The sequence below is a fragment of the Mesoplodon mirus genome (genome assembly GCF_964341445.2).
Source record: "Mesoplodon mirus genome assembly, chromosome: 18".
In the NCBI taxonomy this organism is placed as follows: Eukaryota; Metazoa; Chordata; class Mammalia; order Artiodactyla; family Ziphiidae; genus Mesoplodon; species Mesoplodon mirus.
In genome coordinates, this window is record NC_138994.1 from 60,759,908 (window position 1) to 60,777,505 (window position 17,598).

A 17,598-nucleotide genomic window follows, 5' to 3' on the forward strand; every position below is an offset into this window, starting at 1 on the left:
ATCTTATATAACTGTCGTGAAATATCAAAACCAGGATATTGACAATGGCGCTTTACTGTTAACTAGGCTACAGACCATATTCAGCTCTCACCATTTGTTTTATTTGCATTCATTTGTGTGCGTATCCAGAATATTGAAAGAACTCCTATAACTGGATAATAAAAAGATAAATAGCCTTATTTTAAAATGAACAAAGGATTTGAATAGCCATCTTTCCAAATATGATATGCCAGTGGCCAGTAAGCAGAAATGAGAGCTCTGGTACACTGCTGGTGGGAACGTAAAATTGTACAGCTGCTTTGGAAAAGAGTTACCATTTGACTCAGCAATTTGTCTCTGAAGAGATTTGCTCTTAGGAGATATATAACCAAAAGAAATGAAAATATATTTTCATGTAAAAACTTGTACATGAATGTTCGTAGCAGCATTATTTGTAATAGCCAAAAAATAGGAGGAGCCCAAATGTACATCAACTGACTGATGGATGGTTAAATAAAATGTGGTATATACATACAGTGTAATATTATTTAGCAATAAGAAGAAGTGAAGTAGTGATTCATGCTACAAAATGAATGAACCTTGAAAATCTTATGCTTAGTGGAAGAAGCCAGTCGCAAAAGAACACATATTGTATGAATGTATATATATGAAATGTCCAGAATAGGGAAATCTACATAGAGAGGAAATAGATTGGTTGCCTAGGGCTTGGAGTTTGGAGGGAATCAGGTGGGGAGTGACTGTTAATGGTTATGAAGTTTCTTTTGGGTGATGAAAGTGTTCTAAATTTGATTGTCATAATGGTTGCACAACTCTGTGTATATACCATATTTCCTAAAGCAGTCTATCAGTTATTTTTTTTTCTTTTTTTAGTTTCTGCTTTATAACAAAGTGAATCAGTCATACACATACATCTGTTCCCACATCCCTTCCCTCATGCATCTCCCTCCCTCCCACCCTCCCCATCCCACCCCTCCAGGCGGTCACAAAGCACTGAGCTGATCTCCCTGTGCCATGCGGCCGCTTTCCACCATCTATCTACCCCACGTTTGGTAGTCTATCAGTTATTTAGCAGACTTGGTTTAACACACTTTCCTGGAGACTGCTCCTATAAGCTTCTTGTCTTTTTCTTGTTTTCCTTACCTAACATTTTTGAAAGTCAAATGGAAGAATGGAAAAGAGAGATGAGAGAAATAATTTATAACCCATGTTTCCCCCCACTTGTGGTAAAATATATATAACATAAAATTTGCCATTCAGCCATTTTTAAGTTTACAATTCAGTGATATTAAGTACATTCACAATGTTGTACAACCATTGCCATTATCCATGTCCAGAACTTTTCATCATCTGTACCCATTAAACAGTAACTCCCCATCCCCCTGTTCTCACACTCCCTGTTGACCACCATTCTAATTTCTGTCTCCAATAGATTGCCCTTCATTAAAAAGACATACAGTACAAACTGTTGAAAAGGATGTGGAGAGATGAAACCTTATACTCTACTGGTGGACATATGAAAGTATCTATACTTTGGAAAACAGTTTTTCCTATTTCTTAAAAAGTTCAGTATATATTTACCATATGATTAAGCAAATCCACTTCTAGGTATCTCCCCAAGAGAAATAAAAACATGTTTCACAAAAAAGATGTGTGTGCAGATATTCATAACAGCGTTATGCATAATAGCAATCAACTGGAAATAATCCAAATTACCAAGAATTGTTTGGTGAACCCACATGTTGTGGTCCCTCCATACAGTGGAATACACGTAAGCAATACAAAGAAATGAATGATACCTGAAACAATATGGTTGAACAAAAAATAATATATTTAGAAAGAAATGGAAGATAAATTGCTTGATTCTATTTGAAATATTTTGAAAAATTTTAGAGAAGGCAAATGAGATGAAATATACACTAGGGATTGTCTGGGACTTGTGGTTGGTGTTCTAAAGTCATCATGAAGAAATTTTGGGGGTGTTGGAAGTATTCTAAATCTAGAATGTGGTAATGGTTATACAACTGTATAAATTTACTAAGCATTATCCACTTATATGGGGTGATTTGTATGTATGAATTTTGTGGTAATTGGGGAATGACTCCCAGCTATGATGAATTGAAGAGATAAGCAAATCTTTTCCCCAGAAAATAAGTACATTACTGGACAGAATTGTCATACTGAGTGAAGTAAGAGAAGGAGAAACATAGTATTATATAGCTTATATGTGGAAGCTAAAAGAAATGATACAGATGAACTTATTTACAAAACAGACACAGACTTGCAGACTTAGAGAATGAACTTATGGTGACCTTATGGTTACCACGGGGGAAGTGTTGCGGGGAGGGATAGTTAGGGAGTTTGGGATTGACCTGTACACACTGCTATATTTAATATGGATAACCAACAAGGACCTACTGTATAGCACAGGAAGCTCTGTTTAATATTATGTAACAACCTAAATGGGAGAAGAATTTGAAAAATAATAGATACATGTATATGTATAACTGAATCACTTTGCTGTACACCTGAAACTAATACAACATTGTTAATCTGCTATATCCAATAGAAAATAAAAAGTAAAAAAAAACCAAAAGAGTCTCAGAGACCTTTGGGGCAACATTAAACATATCAACATGTATGTAATTGGAAGATTGTTTTAGGGAATAATGATGTTTCTCAGTTGATAATTCCCATGATAATAATAGCACAAAGGAATGGGGAGGAAATAGAGCTATATTGGGGCAAGGAGCTATAATTTATTGCAATTAAGTGTGGAATTAACATGTAATCTTGTTGTCTATACAGCACCTTATAGCCTGTACAGTAACCACTTAAGAAATTAATTCAAGATAATATCTTGATATTAATTCAAGAAGATAAAAATAGTAAACATTAAAAATAATTGTTTAACACAAAGGAAGAGGATCAGAGCAACAACAAACACCTGAGACATAAAAATAAATGGAAAATGGCAGACCTAAATCCAATTATGTGTGTAATTATATTAACTATAAATGGACTCAAGTTAAAAGACAGTGATTGTCAGACCAGAATCACTTTAGATTCAAAGACATAATTGTTTCAAGTAAAAGGATGGAAGAAATGTACCATGCAAACAATAACCATAATAGAATTGGAATGGCTATATTAATATCCGATAAAAGACTTTACGTCAAGAAATATTGCCAGAGGAAAAGAGGGACGTTTCATAATGATAAGAGGGTCAATGTAATAGGTAGATAAGACAATTAATAATGTGTAAACACCTAACAAAATAGTGCAGCAAGCATTAAACAGAATCTGACAGATTGAAAGAAGAAATTCTAGCTAACATTTACAGTTTGAGATTTAAATACTGTGCTTTCAATAATTGATGGAAAAACTATACAGAAAATTTTTAAAGATTTAGAAGACTTGATTAAGACTGTCAACCAACATGACCTAAATCTTCCCCCAAAACCTACAAAAGTAAGATTGTTTTCAAGAACATCTGGAACATTTTCCAAGATAGATCATATGATTGGCCATAAAACAAATCTAAAGAATGGAAATCAATAATAGAATGAAATTATGAAATGAAGGAGTCTCCAGGAAATTAGAAAATATTTTGAATGCAATGAACATAGAAATAGAACATATCAGAAATTATAATTGCAGCTATATTATTGAATAATGGGAAAATTACAGCTTTAAATGGTTATAGTAGAAAAGAAAAGTGGTCCTAAATTAACAATCTTAGCTCTCCATTAAGAGATTTCAAAAACAGCAAATTATAACCAAAGCAAGACAAATGAAGTAAATAATAGAAATATGACCAGGAGTCAACAAAATAACAAAACAGTGAAATGATGGGGAAAATCCAAGACTGGTTCTTTGAAAAGATTAACAAAGTTGATAAATCTGATGATACAGCAAATGGGATTGTTTTCTTAATTTACTTTTTAATTTGGTCTTTGTTAGTGTATAGAAACGAAACTGATTGTGAGTGTTAATTTTATATCTTGCAACTGTTGAATTGTGTGTGTGTGTGTGTGTGTGTGTGTGTGTGTGTGTAATCTGTAAAATCTATTACAGAGGTAATTTTCTTTCTTTTACAATTTGTATGCCTTGTATTTATTTTCTTTTTCTTCCCCCCCCCCCTTTTGGTCTGGTTGCTATGGCTAGACCTTATAGTACTATGTTGAATAGTAGTACTGAGAGTTGGCATCCTTGCCTTTTTACTGATCTTAGAGGAAAAGTTTTCAGTCTTGCCCATTGTGTGTAATATTAGCTTTGGACTCTGCATATGTAACTTTTATTGTATTGAGGTAGTTTCCATGTATTCCTAGTTTGTTGAGTGTTTTTATCAAGAAAGTGGTTGAATTTTGTCAAATTCTTTTTCTGCATTGATTGAGATCAATCAATCATCTTTTGTTCTTCAGTTTGTTAATGTGGTATATTATATTAATTGATTTTTGTATGTTGAACCATCCTTATGTTCCAAGTATAATTCTCACTTTTCTTGGTGTATAATCCTTTTAATGTGTTGAATTTGGTTTGATCCTGTTTTCTTTTAAATTTTTGCATCATTATTCATCAGGGATATTGATTTGTAGTTTTCTTTTGGTCTTTCTCTTGTTTTGGTCTCAGGACAGTGAGGGCCTCATAGATATATCTTATAATCCTTTTTATTTCTGTGACATCAGTTTTAATGGCTCTTGTTTCATTTCTAATTTTATTTTTTTTTTGAATTTTATTTATTTTTTTATACAGCAGGTTCTTATTAGTTATCCATTTTATATATATTAGTGTATATATGTCAATCCCAATCGCCCAATTCATCACACACACGCACACCCACCCGCCACTTTCCCCCCTTAGTGTCCATACGTTTTCTACATCTGTGTCTGTATTTCTGCCCTGCAAACCAGTTCATCTGTACCATTTTTCTAGGTTCCACATATATGCATTAATATATGATATTTGTTTTTCTCTTTCTGACTTACTTCACTCTGTATGACAGTCTCTAGATCCATCCACATCTCTACAAATGACCCAATTTCGTTTCTTTTTATGGCTGAGTAATATTCCATTGTATATATGTACCACATCTTCTTTATCCATTTGTCTGTTGATGGGCATTTAGGTTGCTTCCATGACCTGGCTATTGTAAATAATGCTGCAGTGAACATTAGGGTGAATGTGTCTTTTTTTTTTGCAGTACGCAGGCCTCTCACTGTTGTGGCCTCTCCCGTTGTGGAGCACAGGCTCTGGACACACAGGCTCAGTGGCCATGGCTCACGGGCCTAGCCACTCCGTGGCATGTGGGATCTTCCCGGACCGGGGCACGAACCCGTGTCCCCTGCATCGGCAGGCGGACTCTCAACCACTGCGCCACCAGGGAAGCCCTCGCATGTGTCTTTTTGAATTATGGTTTTCTCTGGGTATGTGCCCAGTAGTGGGATTGCTGGGTCATATGGTAATTTTTAGTTTTTTAAGGAACCTCCATACTGTTCTCCATAGCTGTATCAATTTACATTCCCACCAACAGTGCAAGAGAGTTCCCTTTTCTCCACACCCTCTCCGGCATTTATTGCTTGTAGATTTTTTGATCATGACCATTCTAAAAGGGAGGGGATGGAAAAAGGTATTCCATGCAAATGGAAATCAAAAGAAAGCTGGAGTAGCAATACTCATATCAGGTAAAATAGACTTTAAAATAAAGAATGTTACAAGAGACAAGGAAGGACACTACATAATGATCAAGGGATCAATCCAAGAAGAAGATATAACAATTATAAATATATATGCACCCAACATAGGAGCGCCTCAGTACATAAGGCAACTGCTAACAGCTCTAAAAGAGGAAATCTACAGTAACACAATAATAGTGGGGGACTTTAAAACCTCACTTACACCAATGGACAGATCATCCAAACAGAAAATTAATAAGGATACACAAGCTTTAAATGACACAATAGACCAGATAGATTTAATTCATATTTATAGGACATTCAATCCAAAAAACAGCAGATTACACTTTCTTCTCAAGTGCACATGGAACATTCTCCAGGATAATCACTTCTTGGGTCACAAATCAAGCCTCAGTAAATTTAAGAAAATTGAAATCATATCAAGCATCTTTTCTGACCACAGCGCTATGAGATTAGAAATCAATTACAGGGAAAAAATGTAAAAAACACAAACACATGGAAGCTAAACAATACGTTACTAAATAATCATTTCTAATTTTAGCTATTTGAATTTTCTCTCTTTTTTTGTTAGTCTAATTAAGGGCTGTCAATTTTGTTGATTTTTTTTTTTAAAGAAAACAAACTCTTAGGGATAAACGAACACAAGGAGGTGAAAGACTTGTATGCTGAAAACTATAATACATTGTTAAAAGAAGTGAAAGAAGATACGAAAAGTGGGAAAAACATCTCGTGCTTGTGGATTTGAAGACAATATTGTTATATCCATAGCACCTAATGTGATATTAAATGCAATACCTATGAAAATCTCTATGACACTTTGTGGCAGTAATAGAAAAAACCATCGTAATATTCTTATGGTATCTGAAGGGACCCTGAAAAACCAAAACAATCTTGGAAAAAGAAAAACAACACAACTTTGCCTCATTTCAAATCATATTGCAAAGCAATGGTAATTAAGATGACGTGATACTGGCGTAAAGATAGATATGTAGACCAATGGAACAGAATAGGGAGTGCAGAAATAAGACCATGCATATGCATCCGAAAGATTTTTGACAAAGTTGGAAAAAGCTCACAGTGGGGAAACGGCAGTCTCTTCAACAAATGAGGTTCGGAAAACTGGATAGCTACATGCAAAAGAATGAAGTTGGACCCTTACCTTATTCCATATACAAAAATGATTATAGATTATAGACCCAACCATTAGACTGGAAACTATTAAACTCCTACAAGGAAACATAGGAGAAAATCTTTAGGACATTGGATCAGGCAATGATTTCTTAGATATTAAACCAAAAGCACAGGTAACAAAATAAAAAATAGACAAATGGAGCTACATCAAACTTTAAAACTTCTGTGTCTAAATGGAAAAAATCAACCAAGTGAAAATGCACCCTATGGAGTGGGAGAAAATCATTGTAAATCATATGGCTCATAAGGAATTAATATGTAGTATGAATAAGGAGTTTCTACAACTCAACAATAATAATAATAAAAATAACCCGATTAACAAATGGGCATAGGACTTGAATAGAAATTTCTCCAAAGAAGATGTAGGGATGTCCAATAAGCATATGAAAAGATGCTCAACATCACTAATCATTAGCAAATCAAAACCACAGTGAAATATCACCTCCTACCTATCAGGATGACCACTATCAACAGAACAGAATTTAACAGTGTTGTCAGAAGATGGGGAGAAGTTGGAACCCTTGTGAACTTTTGGTGGGAATGTAAAATGATGCAGCCCTTATGGAAATCAGTATGAAAGTTTCTCAAAAAATTAAAAATAGAATTATCATGTGATCCAGTAATCCCACTTCGGCATTTATATGCAGAATAATTCAAATCAGGATCTTGAAGAGATATTTACACACTCCTGTTCTTTGCAGTGTTATTCACAGTACCTGGGAGGTGGAAGCAATCCAAATGTCCATTGCCAGATAAATGGATAAAGAGAAGCGTGGTATATACATACAATGTAATAATATTACACAACCTTAGGAAAGAAGGAAATCTTTTCACATGTTACAATGTGGATGAACCTTGAGGACATTGTGCTAAGGGAAATAGCCAGTCACAAAAGTACAAATACTAAATTCTTCCTTTTATTTTGAATATCTAAAGTAGTCAAAATCATGGAAACAAAATTAAAAGGTGGTTACTAAGGGTGGGAGGAGGGAAGAGGAAGAATTAGTGTTTAGTGGGTATAGAATTTACGTTTTGCACGATGAAAAAGTTCTAGAAATCTGTTAGATAACAATATGAGTATACTTAACTGAAGTGAACACTTAAAAATGGTTTAAGTGGTAATGAAAAAAATCTACAGACAGAAAAATGATCAGTCTGCAGCTTAACTGAATTGCAGGTTCTAGCCAGAACAATAAGGCAAGAAGATTAAAGCATTAAGATAGGAAAGGGTGACAAATCAGATGTTTCTATATAATGGATTGTTGTAATGGTTGTAGTACTGTATAAAATCATTGAATTGTAAACATAAAATAAGTGACTTTTATGGAATGTAAATTATACCTCTGTAAAGCTTTTTACTCTAAAAGAAAAATGAACTTTGCCAGTGTAGGACTACTTCCTGGATTACTTCAGATTAAATTCTTTATGTCGATCATGATCCAATATTGGTACAGTAGGTTTTTCCTTTGCAACATTAGATATGTGAAACTTTTTTGTTTCTTGAGTTAATTACTTGCTTTGTAAAACGAATACATGTTATTTTAAAACTTTTTTCCTTAGGGATCATTGAACAGTGTACTCACAATGGGCAAATTGTATGGAATGTAAATTGTATTTCAGTATGCTTAGTAAGAAAATTAAGGGGAATAAATTTGAGATACAAAACTGCCTGTTCCAATATACTTTTGCTTGGTAATATTTTCAAAGAAGTGATGTGTCCATCTAAAATCTAGGAGTTAGATTAAAGTAAAAAGACCATAACTTTTGTACTTTAAGTAAAAAATATTTCGATAATTCCTCTAATATATGGCTGTTTGTTTGTATTTAACTTATGTTGTTTTTCACTGTTCTGTTCCAGTCATGGCCAAGAGTTTTTCAGCAGGCCATAACACAATAAGAACTCTTGTTCCTGTTCTTAGATGAAGCTCTGCATAGCTGATTTTATGCTTTTTGTTTTTTTCTGAATCTACGCTTCAAGAAATTATTGTCTCTGTCATGTACAGTCAAGTCAACCAACTGTTTTTAGAGGTTATATGATTGATCTGCTGGGGACATGTTACATCTTTTCCTATTTCTGAAGTGACATTCTCACCTTATATTGCCAAGAATAATCTTCAAATGTAGCGGAAACATGTTATTTGGTCAGGGATGCAGTGGTGTAGCTGTGTGTATCTTCAGGCTCAGTAGTTGGTTAACTTCCATTTACCTTCTTCCTTTTCGTAAAGGTGCTTGTGAGTGAGGATTCTGACAGTGATGGCATCGTGGCCCATTTCCCTGCTCATGAAAAACCAGTGTGCTGTATGGCTTTTAATACAAGCGGTATGTCCTCCCCCCCACCTCGCCCCCCATTTATGTTATGGGTTTTCCAACCAATTTTTTGGAAATGGAAAATATGAAATATATGTGTTAGTGTATGTGAGATAAGTAAATAGTTTTCAGTAAGTGATTATTGAATGAATGAATTTATAATAAAAATTTAGAAACCCTCTAAAGATGAGTTTTACTCTGAGCAAAGTTGTGATTAAGTAGTAGCAGTAGATAAATAATAGTAGATAAACAGTGCTGTTGAATTGCATTAATTTCTGTATTATTAGTAAGGCAAGGACTTCAATATTCGAAACTACATATGTATGTGAATGGCATTTTCTCTGTAACTTCAAGTTTCTTTTTAACAATACAGTGACAGATGTACTGTCACCCTGATTAAACAGGTCTTCACATTTTAATATAGTGTGTGTGTGTGTGTGTGTGTGTGTGTGTTTGTATTTTGCTGAACTGTTTGAATGTAAGTTACATACGTGATGACATTTCACCCACTATGCATTAAGCATGCATTTTCTAAGAGTAAGGCCCTTCTTGTACTTTATAGCCAAATATTATATTATATTCAGAAAAGTAACACATTATATTATCTAATATCCAAGTCATAATTTAAAATTTCCCAATTGTCTCAAAAATGGGCTCTCTAACTGCTTCAAATCAAGGTCTAATTAAAGTTTACTCCTTACATTTTATGTCTCTTTAGCTCCTTTTAATCCAATTTATTACTTTCACCTTTTTCCCCCTAAATTTCAGTGTCCAGAGCAGTTATCTTATCCAAACTCTGCATTTGTCACATATTTTTTTCATTATAATAATGTTTTCCTTATTCCCTAAAAGGCTTTTAAATACATTCAGGCCTAAAGATTTTTTTTTAAACTTCCTAAGTATTGCTGTCTACATCATTTCATCCCAGCAGGAGACATATTATATCAGGCTCTCTTGCAATTTATGATACTATGTTTGATCACAAGAATAAGTTAGTGACCCATCAAACATCTACATTTTGCAAATAGGTTGTTTTGTGGAGATTAGCAAGTGCAGAGTGTTATTTTGGCCTCATTTCTGAAACAACTTTTTACTAAATAGTTTTGTTACATTGAAGGCTATAGAATGGTGGTTTTTCTAATTCTATCATATTTTCTGTATTGATTAACTGCTGTTATTCTATTAAAAAAAAAGATTTTTCTCTCATCAACCATAAATGAACCATAGTTCTCCTATATGCAAAAAACAGGGCAAAAATGTAATACTTTCTCTTTACCAATTTTCATAGTTAGGAATTGGTTTAATACGTGCAGTGGTGGAATTCCACTTCAGTGAACTTATTTTTTAAATACTTTGATTATGAATAAAATATAAAATTGCTCTTATGTTTTCAGAGCTGAAACAATCTACGTAAGTTTGCAATCTTTTCCTTGCTTGGTGGGTCTGAAGAGGCTGCCATTTTTATCTTATTCTGCAGAATATTAGGTAAAATTGATGGAAAGGCCCATCTTTCCCCCCTTCTTTTCATCTTTTCAGATAAAGAATGATGGTAAGAGGATAATTTAAAGTATTTTGAATAATTTTCCTCTGATTATCTTAGGTATTTTCAATAGAGAGGAAGATTTTGTAGTAATTGTTGATCATTAGGATTGATTTAATTAATGAAGACAAAGATTTATTGAAATATTCTGAATGTTGTGAGAATTAAGTTAAATTTGAAGAAGCAGTCTGGAAGTTATGTCACTTATGGCACTCTACTTGGAGTAACTAGCATGACTCATTTTGATAGTCCATCTGTTATGTCAGATCTCCTTTGTATTAATGTGTATTTCATATTGCCATAGTTAGGGTGCTTCAGAAGTCTGAAGCTGTATTTTTTCCTGTCTGTGAATTTCCATTGTTACCAGAACGTCTTATATAACTTAAAGAATGTTGTAGTTATCTCTATCATTGTGTCATTGTGTACCAGTTTTCATAGTTTCAGAATGTCATATTGTTGGAATATTACAGTATGTAGCCATTTCAGATTGGCTTCTTTCACTTACTAATATGCAGATATTTAAGTCTCTTCTGTGTCTTTTCATGCCTTGATTGCTCATTTCTTTTTAGCACTGAATAATATTCTATTGTATGGATGTATCATACATTATTTACCATCTGTATATATTATTCATTGAGCTGTCTATATCTTTCATCCATTTTTTAATTGGTTTGTTCATTTTTTGATTGTTGAGTTTTAAGAGTTCTTTGTGTATTTTGGATAACACTCCTGTATCAAATATGTGTTTTGTACATATTTTCTCCCAGTCTGTGATTTGTCTTCTCATTCTCTTGAAGTGGTTTCTGAAAATCAAAGTATTTGATTTTAATGAAATCCAACTTATCAATTATTTCTTTGATGGATCTTTTCTTTGGTGTGTTATGTAACACTTCAATACATATAAATTGACATTCTTTACTGTTGTGTTCTTAATTTGGTCTCACACCAAATCTTGTAATTTCTTGGAGGGAGGAGAATTTTATGAGAACTATTTTATGAGTTTTAGGATCTCTTACAGTTCTTCTTGAATCTAAAATAGAGCTTCTTAACCTGGGTCTGAGAGGTCCATGGGTAATATTTAGATAGTATGTGAACCTAGAAAGAAAAAAATTCGTCTTTATTTTCTTTAACCTGTAATGAAAATTTCTTTCACTTATGAATATGTACAATAAACCACTGAAATACTAGCTTGCTTGTGAGTTTGTGAGTAATAGAAATAATGGATATTTTCATATCATTTTGATGTTATTTATATAATTCTCTAAATAATGCTTATGGTTCAAAATCATGGTAGAGCCTATATTTTAATATATTAATAAAAACATATTCTACCACATGTCAAATTTTATAACCCTAAGTGTTTTACTTTGTCTTTAAAAAAAATATTATTCTGAGAAAGAGGTTCCTAGGCTTCACCACGTTGCCGAAAAGGTTCATGGCACTAAAATGTTATGAGCCCATTCATGCTTGGTGTGATTTCACCTGTTTAAACTAAACACATTGGAAGCTAGACTTCATTCACAGTGGCTGGTTCAGTCCCTACCCATGGAGTCTGCTGGTGGCATAGGGACTTTTTTTAAAAAAGGAAGATAAATCCTTTGGGGAGTAAGGACAGTGCTAGGAGGTGAATGTTAACTTGGTCTTCTGCTTTTGGAGAAAGTTCTTAAAAAGGAAGTCAGTTCTAAATTGGAACCAAAAGATGATTAGGAAATAATGATTCAGTGCCTGAGTATATAAATTAATATTAGTTGAATGAATGAGGCAAAAAAAATATGGCACATTTGACATAGATTTTGAAGCAGAGGCTATACAGTGGACTCATCAGTTTGTTATGTGGCAGATTTATTTTTCAATGTGTCATCATTTCTGCAAAATTCTATAAAATGCTTTGTATCTGTGTAAAAATTTGAATTAAATGGAGGGTTCATAATTCAGCAAGCACTCACAAAATTGGTTTGCAAAATCTTTTATAGAAGCTGGTAGACACAGATTTAGTGCAGTTGCTTACAATTCATCTTAGTTATTTACTGTTCATCTCTGAAAATTTTTGCCATTCAGAATATGACTTTTATTGTTTGAGTATGAACAGGTGTGTACATAAAATATTCAATTCTCAATGATTTGAAAACCTTGATTTTATTTTAGCTATTCAGTAGCTGCACAACGTCTTAGAGAAAGGCATTGCGCTCAGCTATGGCTGCTAATTATTATCCAGCTCCTATCAGTAGGTGACATTTTATTTTGCTTGTCTAGTTTCTGTATCACGTTTCTTGTTTTATCCTAACACTCTCGGATTCAGACATACACGCAGACATATGAAATATTTGAGGCAAGAGGCTCCTTTGCCATTTGTAAATGCATGGATACCTTAGTAGTTATTTTTTTTCCTTGTAACTTTTTATGTAACACTTAAAAATATTTTGGGGAGATCAAATGTATTTTCTATCAAAATTTAAGTTCTCTATGAATTTACTTATAAGATGAGGCACTTTTCTGTTCTCTGGCTAAGTTATTTCTGTTAGCTTCTGAACTTTCATTAATTGCTATTTTGTACAAAGGCATCTAATTTAAAAGGCCCTTGCCATAACACTTGTTTTGTTGTTGTTTAAATAGTACCTTTTCAAAATGTAACTTTGTAAATCCTCTAGTAATACCCCAATTTTTCCTTACATGTATCCAATATATATTTCAAATTTTATTTATATTCAAGTTGTAACTAACCCTCTAATAATTCTCTATTTGGTTAAAGGCATTTTCATTTGGTATGTAATGTGGCCAATAATAACAATAGTGCTTGTTGAAGTACTTTTAATGGGCATAGGGAAGTTCACTTAAAAAAATAAGTGAAACAAAACATATAAGAAAAGTTGATTGCCTGTTTTTTGTTTTTAAACCTGATTTTCTCTAACTGGTTTCCCTGTATATATGTATCACTGTTATACTTTTATTTAGAGAGGCTTTTTGTGTGTGTGTGTGTGTGGTACGCGGGCCTCTCACTGTTGTGGCCTCTCCCGTTGCGGAGCACAGGCTCCAGATGAGCAGGCTCAGTGGCCATAGCTCACGGGCCCAGCCGCTCCGTGGCATGTGGGATCTTCCCGGACCGGGGCACGAACCCGTGTCCCCTGAATTGGCAGGTGGACTCTCAACCACTGCTCCACCAGGGAAGCCCTTAGAGAGGCATATTTTTAGCTGCCAGAATTATTACCATGTCCTGTATATCAAAATTCAAGAACAAACCAGGAATGTTGTCCACCTCCTGAGAAATTTTAGAAGCAATGTACATGATGGAATAACACTGCAAAGTGAATTAAGGAGAAAATGTAGGTTGTTTGACTGGGTGGCATGCAGTTCAGCCTTGTATGGGACCTATTCAGAAAAGAAATTAAGGGATACCATTAAATAGAGCTGTGAAACTTTCAGTTCAGCAGCTGCATTCAGTTTGTTTTTCAATTTCTCCTTCCCATTCTTGTTTATTAGCTGTGACTGAGTGCTGAATTAAAACAAATATTTTAATGCCAACATTTATGATTTGGTTAGAAGAACCGGAGAGGCATCATGCTTAGACCTAGGCAGATTCAATATGGGTGGTGTAAGTTTGTTGCTTTCAATTATTTAGATACACGATGCATATATTTTCTATTGTATTTTCAACCTTTTCTAGGGAACTTCTTTTAAAATTAATAAGCTATTTTTTAGAGCAGTTTTAGGTCCACAGCAAAAGTGAATGGAAAGTGCAGAGAGCTCTCGTATTCCAGCTTTCTCCCATCCCCCCCACCCCTCAGGCCTAACCAACAACCTCCCACGCTAACAGCATTCCACACCACATTGATCATTTTCTTACAGTTGATGAACGCATGTTGACACATTATTATCATCCAACGTCCACAGTTTACATTAGGGTTCACTCTTGGTGGTGTAATTTCTATGGGTTTTAACAAATTAATATGAACATGTGCTCACCATTATAGTATCATACAAAGTAGTTTCACTGTCCTAAATGTTTTTCATGAAATTTGGGACTTCTCAGTCATTATTTCTGCCTCTTTTCCCCTCTTCTTTCCTTCTGGGACTCCTGTAGATTCACCTCCTCGATAGTATCCCACAGATCTCAGAGGCTCTGTTCATTTTTCCTCGTTCTCTTTTTGTCAAGCTGGATACTCTCAACTGATTTCTTCTGCTGTTTAAATCTGCCTTTCGAGCCAGCCCGTCTATTGAATTATTCATTTCAGTTATTGTAAATACTTTTCTACTCCAGATTTCTATTTGTTTCTTTTTATAATATTATCTCTTTATTGATTTTCCCTACTTGGTGAGACATTAGTCTCATACTTCCCTTTAATCCTCTAGACATGGTCTCTCTGTATCCTTGCTAGCATTTGGTAGTCTCATCATTTTCTAGGTCCTCTGTAAGATATGTGATGTGGAAATCTTTTTTCCCAGTAAGAAGTTTTTCCTTTTGTATTTTTAATAGGGTCCTTTGCAGAGCAAAATTCTTTACTTTTTGTGAAATCCACTTTTTCCTATTTATTTATTTATTTATTTATTTATTTTTGACTGTGTTGGGTCTTCATTGCTGAGCACGGGCTTTCTCTAGTTGTGGTGAGTGGGGGCTACTCTTCATCGTGGTGCGTGGGCCTCTCATTGTGGTGGCTTCTCTTGTTGTGGAGCACGGGCTCTAGGGTGCGTGGGCTTCAGTAGTTGTGGCACACGGGCTCAGTAGTTGTGTCTCGCGGGCTCGAGAGCGCAGGCTCAGTAGTTGTGGTGCACGGGCTTAGTTGCTCCGCGGCATGTGGGATCTTCCTGGACCAGGGCTTGAACCTGTGTCCTTTGCATTGGCAGGCGCATTCTTACCCATTCCACCATCAGGGAAGCCCAATTTTTAAAATAATTTTTTTATTCATAAATTTGGGATTATGCTATACATTTGTGAACTTTTTTTTTAATTTTATTTACTTGGCTGTGTCGGGTCTTAGTTGCAGCACTCAAGATCTTTGTTGCGGCATGTGGGATGAGGGCTTTGTTGCGGTGAGGGCTCTCTCTAATTGTGGTGTGTGGGCTCCAGAGCGTGCGTGCTCAGTAGTTGGGGCATGCAGCCTCTCTAGTTGGTGGCGCATGGGCTCAGTAGTTGTGGCACATGGGCTTAGTTGCCTTGTGGCATGTGGGATCTTAGTTCCCTGACCAGGGATTGAACCCGTGTCTCCTGCATTGGAAGGTGGATTCTTAACCACTGGACCACCAGGGAAGTCCCTGTATTTATATTTAAATTTATTATCCCCTTTGTGTTATTTTAGATTTATAACCAGGTTTAGGTCATGGTTTTCCCCTATTCTTTGCTACTTCATAGTTTTTTCAAGATACTGTCCTTCCTCCATTGAATTGCTTTTGTACTTTCCTCAATAACATACTTCTGTTGGCTATTTCTGGTTTCTCTGATAAAGATTACTTTTTTAAAGGATGTTTTGATTGACAGTATCTGTATTTTGCTCATAATTTTGAGGAATATGTCAACTAGATAGTTTAGTTCAGTGGTTATTTTTTCTTTCAGCAACTGTCAGCTCTCTTTCTTTATTCACAGCTTTTGGCATTATTAATCTTAATCCTCTTGATTAATCGGGTACAGAGTTGTACTTTTGTGGGGGTGGTATTCTAATGTGTCGCGTCAGCTCAAATTGAGCCATTGAAAATTTTTCAAAAGGTTGCTGAGTTCTCCTTATCCTCACCTATCTTGGACCCCTCTTCCTCCTGCTGTTCTGCTCAAGGTGAGAGCAGCTACTTTTACTTATTGAACTTTCAAATAGTGTTTTTTACAACTTTATTATGTTCTTCATCAGGTTGTTATAGAGCAAGAACAATAGCCTCTTTTGATTATATAAATCCATCCCAAAATCCTGCTCACTGGTCATTTGACATGTAAAATGTTCTCTATGATACTAGGTTTAGACAATAACCTGTGTACATGTACTAGTCATCTCGGGCTGTCAGAATGCAATACCATAGGCTCGGTGGCTTAAACAACAAATTTCTTTTCCTACAGTGATTGAGGCTGGAAGTCCAAGATCAAGTTTCCAGCTGATGGTTTCTACTGAGGTGTTTCTTCCTGGCTAAGAAATAGCCACCTTCTCGATGTGTCATCACATGGCCTTTCCTTGGTACAAGGGAGCAGGGAGAGAGAGAGAGAGACAGAGAGAGAGAGAGAGAGACAGAGAGAGAGAGAGAGAGAGAGAGAGAGCGTGAGCAGTCTCTGTGGTGACTCTTCTTACCAGGATACTAATACTGTCAGATCAGGGCCTCACCCTTATGACCTCATTTAAACTTAGTTACTTCCACAGAGACCACCCCCTCACCCCCCATTCCACATATAGCCACACTGGGTTTTTAGCATTTCAATATAGGAATTTGGGGGCTGTACAAACATTTACTCTATAACAGTATGTATGAGAATCGTTCAGTTATTCTTGTTTTTAGAAAGTCTTGTTTGATCACAGCCCAATTCTAGGTTATTCTGTTCAACTGTGATTGTTGTATCATATACTCCATGTTTACTTCCATTTTAAGATATTCACATATTTTGTAAGAAATGTTAACTGTTAATGATACTTCCATCTTTCAACAACTTCCTTATTATTGAGTGTATTGTCAAAGTATTACAGCCTGGTACAAGTTTACTGCTTCAACCTGATCAACATTTTTCTTCCCATATTTGGCCATTCTAGTTATTTTTCAGCTCCTTAAACATATTACATCATTTTACCTCTGCCTGGAACCTTCTTTTCCCTGGCTCTTATTTATCTGTTGAATCCCATCTTAAGTATCATTTTGGGAAGACTCACCTGACCCTATGTAAAATATCATGTCACCCCTCCATCC

The 17,598-nt window shown here is 35.0% G+C and overlaps 1 protein-coding gene across 8 annotated transcripts in view; it reads left to right on the forward strand.

Annotated features, from left to right (window-relative positions):
- BCAS3 (BCAS3 microtubule associated cell migration factor) overlaps nucleotides 1-17,598 on the forward strand; it is a 576,338-nt gene that overhangs the window by 167,502 nt on the left and 391,238 nt on the right. For all 8 annotated transcript variants that reach the window (XM_082603192.1, XM_082603193.1, XM_082603194.1 and 5 more), the window contains exon 13: nucleotides 9,110-9,203. In XM_082603192.1, coding sequence (XP_082459318.1) covers nucleotides 9,110-9,203 — 94 coding nt within the window. The remainder of the gene's footprint in view (nucleotides 1-9,109; nucleotides 9,204-17,598) is intronic.